An 11,853-nucleotide genomic window follows, 5' to 3' on the forward strand; every position below is an offset into this window, starting at 1 on the left:
GAACCATTCCTGGTAGATTGCAACTTTTCAGCTTTCCACATCAAGATGGATATCAGACACTTCTTATTCTTCAGCTGTCCCTTTGACTTTTTTTGGCCAGTAGAATATAACAGAAACAACATTGAGGTAGTTTTGATCCTAGACCTCAAAAATTCTTGCACGCATTTACTCTAAGTTTTAGAATCCTACTAGAACTATCTACTGGATAATGAGAAACACATAGAATAGTTATCCTCCATTGTACCCCTGCTGCCAAGGCCAACAGTCAACCAACCACCAAAACCAGAACTGCTTGGTTAACTGGCAGCTAATTGCATACACATGACTGAGACATCAGAGGAACTGCCCACCTGCCTAGTTCAAATTACCAACATACAGACTCATGAACTAAATAAATAGTTATTGATTAAAGTCACTAGATATTAGAGTGGTTTTATCTAAAAAAATTTTTTTTCAACGTTTATTTATTTTTGGGACAGAGAGAGACAGAGCATGAACGGGGGAGGGGCAGAGAGAGAGGGAGACACAGAATCGGAAACAGGCTCCAGGCTCTGAGCAGTCAGCACAGAGCCCGACCCGGGGCTCGAACTCACGGACCGCGAGATCGTGACCTGGCTGAAGTCGGACACTTAACCGACTGCGCCACCCAGGCGCCCCTAGAGTGGTTTTATCTAGTAAAAGCCAACTTATGCAGTATTTCTATCATTCTTTTTCTTAATCAACCAAGTCAAGTACTCATGCAACACTATGCCACCAGTTAGGGGAGGGGAAATACAAAAGAATTATAAGGCATATTTCCTCCTCTCAAAGGGCCAACGTTCTTGTACATAAGATGAAAATGACACATATGGAAGAATTATATACAGGGCACAAGATAGGATATAATCAGATGCTATTTCTCAATATATATGAGCTCCTTTGTAGGAAGATTATATTATTAAGGAAGCACATTTATAATTGCAGGCTACTCAATTCCTATTTAATGGAAGTACCTGTAGACAGTAGTTCTTATTCCTGTGATTCCATGGCAGTAATTGAGAGAGCTGGATTTGTGGCAGTTGATTTGAGAAAGAACTGGTGAGAGTGGATAAAACCCTTTTTGATTCCCAATAGAAAGCTCCCCATTGGGATAACTTCAGACTGGATTACTGAAAAAACTATATGAGCCACGCAAATGAACTGACAGAAAGGAGGAAAGGGAAGGCAGCCATTACCATCAGTAAGCATGCTGTGTAATTATGAAACATTTTAAGTGGACAAGCTGTTGTCATTGGTCACTTATATGCAAGCATTAATGTCTGCAGCAGCCAGAGTAGAGAGGCAGATGTAATTAAAAACATGATTTTTTAAGTCAGCTAGATCTAGGTTCAAATTAAAATTCTCCTACTTTCTTACTGTGTGATTTGGTGATTTTAAATAAGTTATCCTCAGTTCAGCATCCTCACTTGTAAAAAGAGGATAACAATGGCACCTACTTCATAGGTGTATTGTGAGGATAAAGGAAGGTATACACACACACACACACACACACACACACACACACATGCACACAGTATCATCATCATCATCATCATCTAGCCTAACAACTGGCATATAATTGATGCTCACTAAATACAATAAGCATCATTTGTGTTTATTTTTTGTTTAGTGTTTCTAAATTTAGAGGAAACAGGATTATTCAGAGAGAATACCCAAATATAGGGTTCTGGACAATTTGTCCCTGAAAAATGAGTTCAATTTGGTCTTTCCACTCACTGAAGGAAAAGAAAACAAGCTGGTCTCAATTGTACTTAAGTATCTACCATGATTAAAATGTTGCTGCATCCCCCCCCCACACACACACACACTTTTTTTTTTAATCCGAAGATTGATGCACCTTTTTTTCTGGAGTGATTTCTGCCACTCGACATTCCTAGTTTGAGTGTCTCAAATGCAAAGCATATAAGAATGAAAAAAAAAAAGTCCACTGTGTCCAATTGTGCATTTGGTATTTGGGCTGTGGAAGAGCTTCTAAAACATACTGAGAATCTTTCAAATGGCTTCTCATTATGTAAACAGTAAGTGGTGCTAACTAATGGGCTCATCTCTGACTTCTAATTCTCTAGGCAGCACCACCCCATTTCCAGTTTCTGTTCTCTGTGAATTACTAGCTAAGAGCAGGATAATGAGTCCCTTGCCTCACACACTCTATCTCTTTTACAGAGAAAACTATAAGAGACTGCTAAGTTTTGATTATTGTCTCTTTTATGAATTGTGCATTTCTTTTTTTCTTTTGCTTTCTTGTTTTATGCTAATGATTTTCCTTTCTCATTTTTAAAGAACCTTACCTGTGGTCATGTTTTTATTCAAGCTATAGTTATAGTTCTTTGACTAGAGTTCTTTCTGTCCTCAAGTGTAGAAGAGACAAGATTTATAGCTCATCTACTCAAATGAATTCAGGAGTATTTTGTTGGTTGGTGATTACTGTTACATGGAAAAAGAAATTTTAGAAATATTGATTGGCAGAGCTCTCTTATTATGCTTCATTTCTCAAATGCTGGCAGATTTCTTTCTACCACTCATGTTGCCACTCTCTGACCTTCCTCCACAGCACAAGCTCTTCAGCCAATTGTATGTGGAGGCACTTTTAAGAAGTTAAGGGATATAAAGGGTTAATGTATAAACTTCATGTTTCTCATTTTTTCTTGTGCCTCTCCCACACAACTTTAGTATGTATCCTGGGAAATCTACAGCGGTAAGAATGAAAATGATTCACTCTAAAAATTCTGACAGGATTTCTTTGAAATTATGTATGTTCTCAAATGACATATACTGATGAAGTCAGGAGCTCTCAAAGCTCTTCACATCTTATCTTCATCTTCTTCATGCTTCTTTCTTCTCTTGCCCTAGTCCTAATTCCTCTTATTGCATATCATCACCTTTCAATTCTCAACCTCCTTCTCCTCCCAGGTTGCTTCATTGCTAGCAGCAGGGACAGAAGGCAGACACAAAAGAAAAGATGGAAAAAAATGCATGTCTGGCTGTAATCTAAGACAAATACATGTTTGGAGAGCACCCATTATTTTCCATTAACTGTACATCTTTACTTTTATTTTGTCGTTTCCTTTGGTAAGAGTTAAAAAGTGGTGGTATATACAAAAACTTAAAGCCTGGGTGTAAAATTGTTAATTAGATATCCTTTTATGTTGTGCAGGCATTATGCCTTTAAAATAATAACTGCTAACATTTCTGGACCACGTAATATTACTAAGAACATTATGTGCATTATCTTACTTATTCTTCATAGTAACTTAATAAAGAAAATGTTATTATTCCCATTTTATAAATTGTAAACCTGAGACAAAGAATGCTTATACAAATTGCCTAAGATAAAATAGATAAGTAACATAACTGTAACTTAAGCTCATTTCTATTTCTATTTCTAGAGTCAGAGCTCTAAAAGATGTGCCTAAGCTAAGCTACTCAAGAGTCAATCACTTCATACAGCACCTATAGGGGCTTCCTAACTTGCTTACACTGAGCCACACTTGTCTGCACTCACTTCAGTCCCAATGTGATGGATTCCTCCCCCAGAAGACCAGAAAAAGCCCCTGCCCACACCACATCTCTAAAGCTTGGAGTTTTAAAGTTTATTTATTTTGAGAGAGAGAGAGAGAGAGAGAGTTGGGAAGGGGGAGAGAGAAGGAGAGAGTTGAGATTCCCAAGCAGCCTCTGCACTGTCAGTGCAGAGCCTGATGCAGGGCTTGAACTCATGAACTGTGAGATCAATTACCTAAACTGCAATCTAGAGTCAGATTTTTAGTTGAATGAACCACCCAGACACCCCTAAAGCCTGGAGTTATAAAGGTCAGCAGGTTTGAATGAAATAGAGCCAAGCTGGCATTGCAATGCTCCTGGAAAGAAGGCAAGCAAACAATCTGGGGGCAGTCCATGAATCTCTTCCTTAATATTCATCTCCGTAAGTACTTCTAATGACTATAAACTCATTGTTACCTCGAGTTGCCCATTTCCTTTTCAGAAAGCATTATGATGAATGGAAGTAGGAGACTATCTTTACAACCTTGGGGTAGAAAAGGACTTCTTAATCAGGATGTGAAACTATAAGGTAAAAGATTGATATGTTTTATGTGAAAACATAAAAATAAACTTGTTCATTCAAGACACATTCGAGTTAAAACACAAGTAATAATTTGTGAAAATATTCGCATCACCTATAATTGATATAACACATCATGTGTAACCTACTTGAAAAATAATGAGAAAACACAATTAGACATTTCACAGAGAATAGAATATAACTGGCCCATGAATATATAAAATATGCTCAACCTCATTAATAAGCAGTGTAATGCAATTAATAATGGTTAAATTTTTTTTTTACTCACCAAACTGGCAAAAATTTAAAAGATTGGCAATATCAAGTGTTGACAGGAACATGAAGCAAGAATTTTCATGCCTTGCTAGGGGAAGAATAAATTTCTGATGAATAAAATTTTGACGTGATCTAGCAAAACTGAGCATATGAATACCTTATGACCCAACAAAACTCCTAGGCATTTCTCTCAAGCTGTATTACCAAATGACCCATACAAGAAAGCTCATAACAGCAATGTTCATGTCAGCAAAACCTGAAGAAAAACCAACAGTCCATCAGTAGTTGACAGGAAAAAGAAATTCCATCATATTCACACTATGGACTACCGTATACTAGTATAAAATTTTAATGAACCACAGATACAGACATCAGTACACATGAATCTCCAAAATACAATTTTGAGCAAAAGAAAAAAGTGAAATAAAGATGTATATAGCATCATAATATTTATATAAAGTCCAAAGCTAAGCAAAAATGGACAATGTATTGTTTAGGACTACATACATAAGAATTAAAGTATTCAAGAAAACCAACAGAATCATTGTATAACACAAAACTTAAGATTGTCGTTACCTCTGCAATGGAGGAAATATGTAATTGGGAGTAAATATAAAGGGATATTTAAATACTGGTATTCTTGTGTCTTAAATTGAGTGCAGGAAAATTGAGGGTTTTTAATAGAAGTATTTTAATTAGCCTACAGTTTTATTATTTGTTCCAGGTGTACAATATTGATTCAATAATTCTATATATTACTTAGTACTCATCATAGTAACTGTACTCTTTGTTATTTTTTTTTTAATTTTAGTATGGCTGACACACAATGTTACATTACTTTTAGGTTCAGGACCTAGTGATTCTACTAGTTTATACACTGGGTATGCTTACTGCAAATGTAACTACCATCTGTCAATATTCAACTCGATTACAATATCATTGATTATATTACTTATGCTGTGTCTTTTGTTCCCATAATTTATTCATTTTATATCTGGAAGCCTGTGTCTCTCATTTCCTTTCACCCACTTTGCCCAACCTCCCACCCTATTCCCCTACGGCAATCATCAGTTTGTTCTCAATATTTAAGAGTCTGTTTTTTAGATTGTCTCTTTCTCCCTTTGGTCTTTAATATTATCTATTTTTAAACCACTTTAGGCACTCTTTTTTGTGTATGACATACTTTATAGTAAAAAAGAAAAATCCTATAGTAGTCTCCTTTTGCCTTCCAATTCAAATAAAAAGTTTCTGTCATGCTTTCTAGGCCCTGAATAATCTGGTCCTTCTCTACCAAATTATTACCTCCTATTTCCTAGTATTTATTTTACCTTCCATGTACTTTCTCATGCCAGTTCCCTTATCCTAAATGCTTTCCCACCTCATTTCTGCCTATCTACTCCAAGCCTATTTTTCTTCCTCTTGGGAGTTTATTTTATTTAACGCATTTTTAATCTAAGTTGCTGTTAAGCATGATTTCATTAAAAATCAGCATTCCTCAAGTAGTAGCCTCATTAATCATGGCAAACTCCAAGGCTGATTATAAAAGGTACTGGCTGAATTTGAACCTATTCTTGGTTTTGATATATGGTACTAACATCTGCTTCATGTCCAAAGTAACCTCCAGGCTATTCATCTTGTAGCTTTGTATAAAATCCATATTCCATTGTAATTCATGCTCCTTGGCTAACCTAATCACTAGTTCCCCTTTGGAGTCTATGCACTCGGAAACTTATTAGTTTTGTAGCTTTGGACAAGTTAACATTTATTTTTTCCCAATATATTAAATTATTGCCAAATTGGTTTCCATACAACACCCAGTGCTCATGCCAAAAGGTGCCCTCCTCAATACCCATCACCCTCCCTCCCCTCCCTCCACCCCCCATCAAACCTCAGTTTGTTCTCAGTTTTTAAGAGTCTCTGTTGCTTTGGCTCTCTCCCACTCTAACCTCTTTTTTTTTCCTTCCCCTCCCCCATGGGATTCTGTTACGTTTCTCAGGATCCACATAAGAGTGAAAACATACGGTATCTGTCTTTCTCTGTATGGCTTATTTCACTTAGCATCACACTCTCCAGTTCCATCCACGTTGTTACAAAGGGCCATATTTCGTTCTTTCTCATTGCCATGTAGTACTCCAATGTGTATATAAACCATAATTTCTTTATCCATTCATCAGTTGATGGACATTTAGGCTCTTTCCATAATTTGGCTATTGTTGAAAGTGCTGCTATAAACATGGGGTTACAAGTGCCCCTATGCATCAGTACTCCTGTATCCCTTGGGTAAATTCCTAGCAGTGCTATTGCTGGGTCATAGGGTAGGTCTATTTTTAATTTTCTGAGGAACCTCCACACTGCTTTCCAGAGCGGCTGCACCAATTTGCATTCCCACCAACAGTGCAAGAGGGTTCCCGTTTCTCCACATCCTCTCCAGCATCTATAGTCTCCTGATTTGTTCATTTTGGCCACTCTGACTGGCGTGAGGTGATATCTGAGTGTGGTTTTGATTTGTATTTCCCTGATGAGGAGCGACGTTGCGCATCTTTTCATGTGCCTGTTGGCCATCCGGATGTCTTCTTTTTTTTTTTTTTTTTTTTTGAGAGAGAGACATGACTTTATTAGAAAAATAAAAAACAAAAACAAAAAACTGAGGTGATGAGTTCGTCCTCAACGGATGCCTTGGTGAATGAGGCTGCTTTTGGCTGCACTGGCTTTCTCCCGCTCCCGCCGCCGTGCAGGGTCCAACTCAAAGCAGCGCCACAGCCTCAGGGTCTCATCTGCTGCTGCTGATGCCACCGTGGCCCCGTCTGGGCTCATGGTCAGACTTAGGACCCGGGCAGTGTGACCTTTAAGCTCAGCCACCTTGGCCATGGTTGGGTATTTCCAAATAACCAACTGGTTCTGGGCAAAGCCGTGGCCCGAGATGAGCTCCTTGTAGTGGGGAGACCAGAGGATGGAGCACACCTGGGATTGGGCATCCACAGCACTCAGACAGGCCCCAGAGCAGACGTTCCAGATGCGAATGTGCCGGTCACTGGTACCCCCTCCAGTTGCCAGGACGTTGGACTGCCAGGGACACCAGGCTACAGCCTTGACAGCCCCTTGATGCTGGGTGAATGTCTGCAGGGGAACCCAGCCACCCTCTCCGGGAGCACTAGGCCACACATTGACCACGTTATCGTTGCCACCACTGGCCAAATGTCGTCCATCTGGGGCCCAGCGCAGCCCACACACCTCCTGGCTGTGGCCAGTCAGTGTGGCCACATGGTGTTCTGCTACCCGAACATCATGGTGGTGGATATGGCCAGAGCGTGAGCCACTGGACAGGATATAGCTGTTCCAGCATAGGGAGCCCACTCGAGCCGAATGACTGGTCATGTTTCAAAGCCGCTTCTGCTGCTGCACATCCCATAGCTGCACCTCGGCACTGCTGGTGCCCACAGCTAGGTAGTTGCCCTCTTTTATCCAGGCCACAGAAGATATATAGTCCCCAGGCTTCTCCATTTGCAGCAGCTGCAAGATGTCACCAGAGCTAGCACTCCACAAGTACACACTGTTGTCCAACGCCACAGCCAGTACATTCCCAGAGCTCCAGTCCACAAGGTTCAGGTAGTAGTCATTCCGGATTTCAGGGGCGTCCAAGATACGGTCTGGTAGGGAAGGAATGTAATGGCAGGTCTTCCGGCTGGAGCCAGGCGTGGCCTTCTGGCTATAAAGCACTTTCAGTCTGTTCTGGTAACCCTCTGGGGCATTTTGTGGTTTTCCACTGAGCCGAAGGATCTTGGCTTCCTCCACATCAAAGCCGTTCAGATTCAAAGCCCAGGCTTTCTGATGTTCCTTCTTGGTGGGCGTCTGGCTATTTTCAGGCTGGTTCTCCTTGCTTAGGAGGAAACTGGCCACTTCCATCTGGGAAGCGCTGCGATGGGGGATATAGCGGTCACCACCAGGTTTGCTGGGAGTGGTCTGTGCCTTGGAGCTAGATTTGCCGGGTGTTCGGCTTGGGGTTCTGCCTGCGCTATGGGATCGGTTGGCGGCCCGCATGGGTGAGGGGGCCGGTCCCGCAGCTTCCTTAGCTTTGCGCTGCCAGCGCGCAGGGGGTGCATTGGGGATGGGTGCATCCAGCTGCAGCAACGAGTGCAGGTCACTCTCGAACACGAACTGCGCCATGGGAGCGTCTGCAGGAGGAGGGGTCCTTGGAGTGGATGCCTGTGGAGCCCTCCAGCTCCTACTAGATTCCGATCCCAGACCCCGGATGTCTTCTTTAGAGAAGTGTCTATTCATGTTTTCTGCCCATTTCTTCACTGGGTTATTTGTTTTCCGGGTGTGGAATTTGGTGAGCTCCTTATAGATTTTGGATATTAGCCCTTTGTCCAATATGTCATTTGCAAATGTCTTTCCCCATTCCATTGGTTGCCTTTTAGTTTTATTGGTTGTTTCCTTTGTTGTGCAGAAGCTTTTTATCTTCATAAAGTCCCAGTAATTCATTTTTGCTTTTAATCCCCTTGCCTTTGGGGATGTGTCGAGTAGGAGATTGCTACAGCTGAGGTCAGAGAGGTCTTTTGCTGCTTTGTCCTCTAGGGTTTTGATGGTTTCCTGTTTCACATTCAGGTCCTTTATCCATTTTGAGTTTATTTTTGTGAATGGTGTGAGAAAGTGGTCTAGTTTCATTTTTCTGCATGTTGTTGTCCAGTTCTCCCAGGAAAATTTGTTAAAGAGACTGTCTTTTTTCCATTGGATATTTTTCCTCCTTTGTCAAAGATGAGTTGACCATACGTTTGTGGGTCTAGTTTTGGGGTTTCTATTCTATTCCATTGGTCTATGTGTCTGTTTTTGTGCCAATACCATGCTGTCTTGATGATGACAGCTTTGGAGTAGAGGCTAAAGTCTGGGATTGTGATGCCTCCTGCTTTGGTCTTCTTCTTCAAAATTCCTTTGGCTATTCGGGGCCTTTTGTGGTTCCATATGAATTTTAGGATTGCTTGTTCTAGTTTCGAGAAGAATGCTGGTGCAATTTTGATTGGGATTGCATTGAATGTGTAGATAGCTTTGGGTAGTATTGACATTTTGAAAATATTTATTCTTCCAATCCATGAGCAGGGAATGTCTTTCCATTTCTTTATATCTTCTTCAATTACCTTCATAAGCTTTCTATAGTTTTCAGCATAAAGATCTTTTACATCTTTGGTTAGATTTATTCCTAGGTATTTTATGCTTCTTGGTGCAATTGTGAATGGGATCAGTTTCTTTATTTGTCTTTCTGATGCTTCACTGTTAGTGTATAAGAATGCAACTGATTTCTGTCCATTGATTTTGTATCCTGCAACTTTGCTGAATTCATGTATCAGTTCTAGCAGACTTTTGGTGGAGTCTATCGGATTTTCCATGTATAATATCATGTCATCTGCAAAAAGGGAAAGCTTAACTTCATCTTTGCCAATTTTGATGCCTTTGATTTCCTTTTGTTGTCTGATTGCTGATGCTAGAACTTCCAACACTATGTTAAACAACAGCGGTGAGAGTGGACATCCCTGTCGTGTTCCTGATCTAAGGGGGAACACTCTCAGTTTTTCTCCATTGAGGATGATGTTAGCTTGTGGGCTTTTCATAAATGGCTTTTATGATGTTTAAGTATGTTCCTTCTATCCCGACTTTCTCAAGGGTTTTTATTAAGGAAGGGTGCTGGATTTTGTCAAAGGTCTTTTCTGCATCGATTGACAGGATCATATGGTTCTTATCTTTTCTTTCATTAATGTGATGTATCACGTTGATTGATTTGCGAATGTTGAACCAGCCCTGCAGCCCAGGAATTAATCCCACTTGATCATGGTGAATAATTCTTTTTATATGCTGTTGAATTCGATTTGCTAGTATCTTATTGAGAATTTTTGCATCCATATTCATCAGGGATATTGGCCTGTAGTTCTCTTTTTTTACTGGGTCTCTGTCTGGTTTAGGAATCAAAGTAATACTGACTTCCTAGAATGAGTCTGGAAGTTTTCCTTCCCTTTCTATTTCTTGGAATAGCTTGAGAAGGATAGGTATTATCTCTGCTTTAAACGTCTGGTAGAACTCCCCTGGGAAGCCATCTGGTCCTGGACTCTTATTTGTTGGGAGATTTTTGATAACTGATTCCATTTCTTCTCTGGTTATGGGTCTGTTCAAGCTTTCTTTGTTCTCCTGATTGAGTTTTGGAAGTGTGTGGGTGCTTAGGAATTTGTCCATTTCTTCCAGATTGTCCAATTTGTTGGCATATAATTTTTCATAGTATTCCCTGATAATCGTTTGTATCTCTGAGGGATTGGTTGTAATAATTCCATTTTCATTCATGATTTTATCTATTTGGGTCATCTCCCTTTTCTTTTTGAGAAGCCTGGCTAGAGGTTTATCAATTTTGTTTATTTTTTCAAAAAACCAACTCTTGGTTTCGTTGATCTGCTCTACAGTTTTTTAGATTCTATATTGTTTATTTCTGCTGTGATCTTTATTATTTCTCTTCTTTTGCTGGGTTTAGGCTGCCTTTGCTGTTCTGCTTCTATTTCCTTTAGGTGTGCTGTTAGATTTTGTATTTGGGATTTTTCTTGTTTCTTGAGATAGGCCTGGATGGCAATGTATTTTCCTCTTAGGACTGCCTTCACTGCATCCCAAAGCATTTGGATTGTTGTATTTTCATTTTCATTTGTTTCCATTTATTTTTTAATTTCTTCTCTAATTGCCTGGTTGACCTATTCATTCTTTAATAGGGTGTTCTTTAACCTCCATGCTTTTGGAGGTTTTCCAGACTTTTTCCTGTGGTTGATTTCAAGCTTCAGAGCACTATGGTCTGAAAGTATGCATGGTATAATTTCAATTCTTGTATACTTATGAAGGGCTGTTTTGTGACCCAGTATATGATCTATCTTGGAGAATATTCCATGTGCACTCAAGAAGAAAGGATATTCTATTGATTTGGGATGCAGTGTTCTAAATATATCTGTCAAGTCCATCTGATCCAATGTATCATTCAGGGCCCTTGTTTCTTTATTGACCGTGTGTCTAGATGATCTATCCATTTCTGTAAGTGGAGTGTTAAAGTCCCCTGCAATTACCACATTCTTATCAATAAAGTTGCTTATGTTTATGAGTAATTGTTTTATATATTTGGGGGCTTCCGTATTCGGTGCATAGACATTTATAACTGTTAGCTCTTCCTGATGGATAGACCCTGTAATTATTGTATAATGCCCTTCTTCATGTCTTGTTACAGCCTTTAATTTAAAGTCTAGTTTGTCTGATATAAGTATGGCTACTCCAGCTTTCTTTTGGCTTCCAGTAGCATGATAAAGAGTTCTCCATCCCTCACTCTCAATCAAAGGTGTCCTCAGGTCTAAAATGAGTGTCTTGTAGACAACAAATAGATGGGTCTTGTTTTTTTTATCCATTCTGATACCCTATGTCTTTTGGTTGGTGCATTTAATCCATTTACGTTCAGTGTTATAGAAAGATAT

At 39.8% G+C, this 11,853-nt stretch overlaps 1 protein-coding gene across 1 annotated transcript; it reads right to left on the reverse strand.

The window, feature by feature from the left end:
* Positions 1 to 6,967: 6,967 nt before the first annotated feature.
* Positions 6,968 to 8,582, reverse strand: LOC124509126 (cell division cycle protein 20 homolog). Its single transcript, XM_047075700.1, is given in 1 exon segment — positions 6,968 to 8,582. A coding segment is annotated over 1 exon segment (1,500 nt). The 5' UTR covers positions 8,537 to 8,582; the 3' UTR covers positions 6,968 to 7,036.
* Between the last annotated feature and the right edge of the window lie 3,271 nt (positions 8,583 to 11,853).

The sequence above is a fragment of the Lynx rufus genome, unplaced genomic scaffold, assembly GCF_022079265.1.
Source record: "Lynx rufus isolate CCGP_SWC_20201006 ecotype Redwood Valley unplaced genomic scaffold, mLynRuf1.p SCAF_14, whole genome shotgun sequence".
Classification (NCBI taxonomy): Eukaryota; Metazoa; Chordata; class Mammalia; order Carnivora; family Felidae; genus Lynx; species Lynx rufus.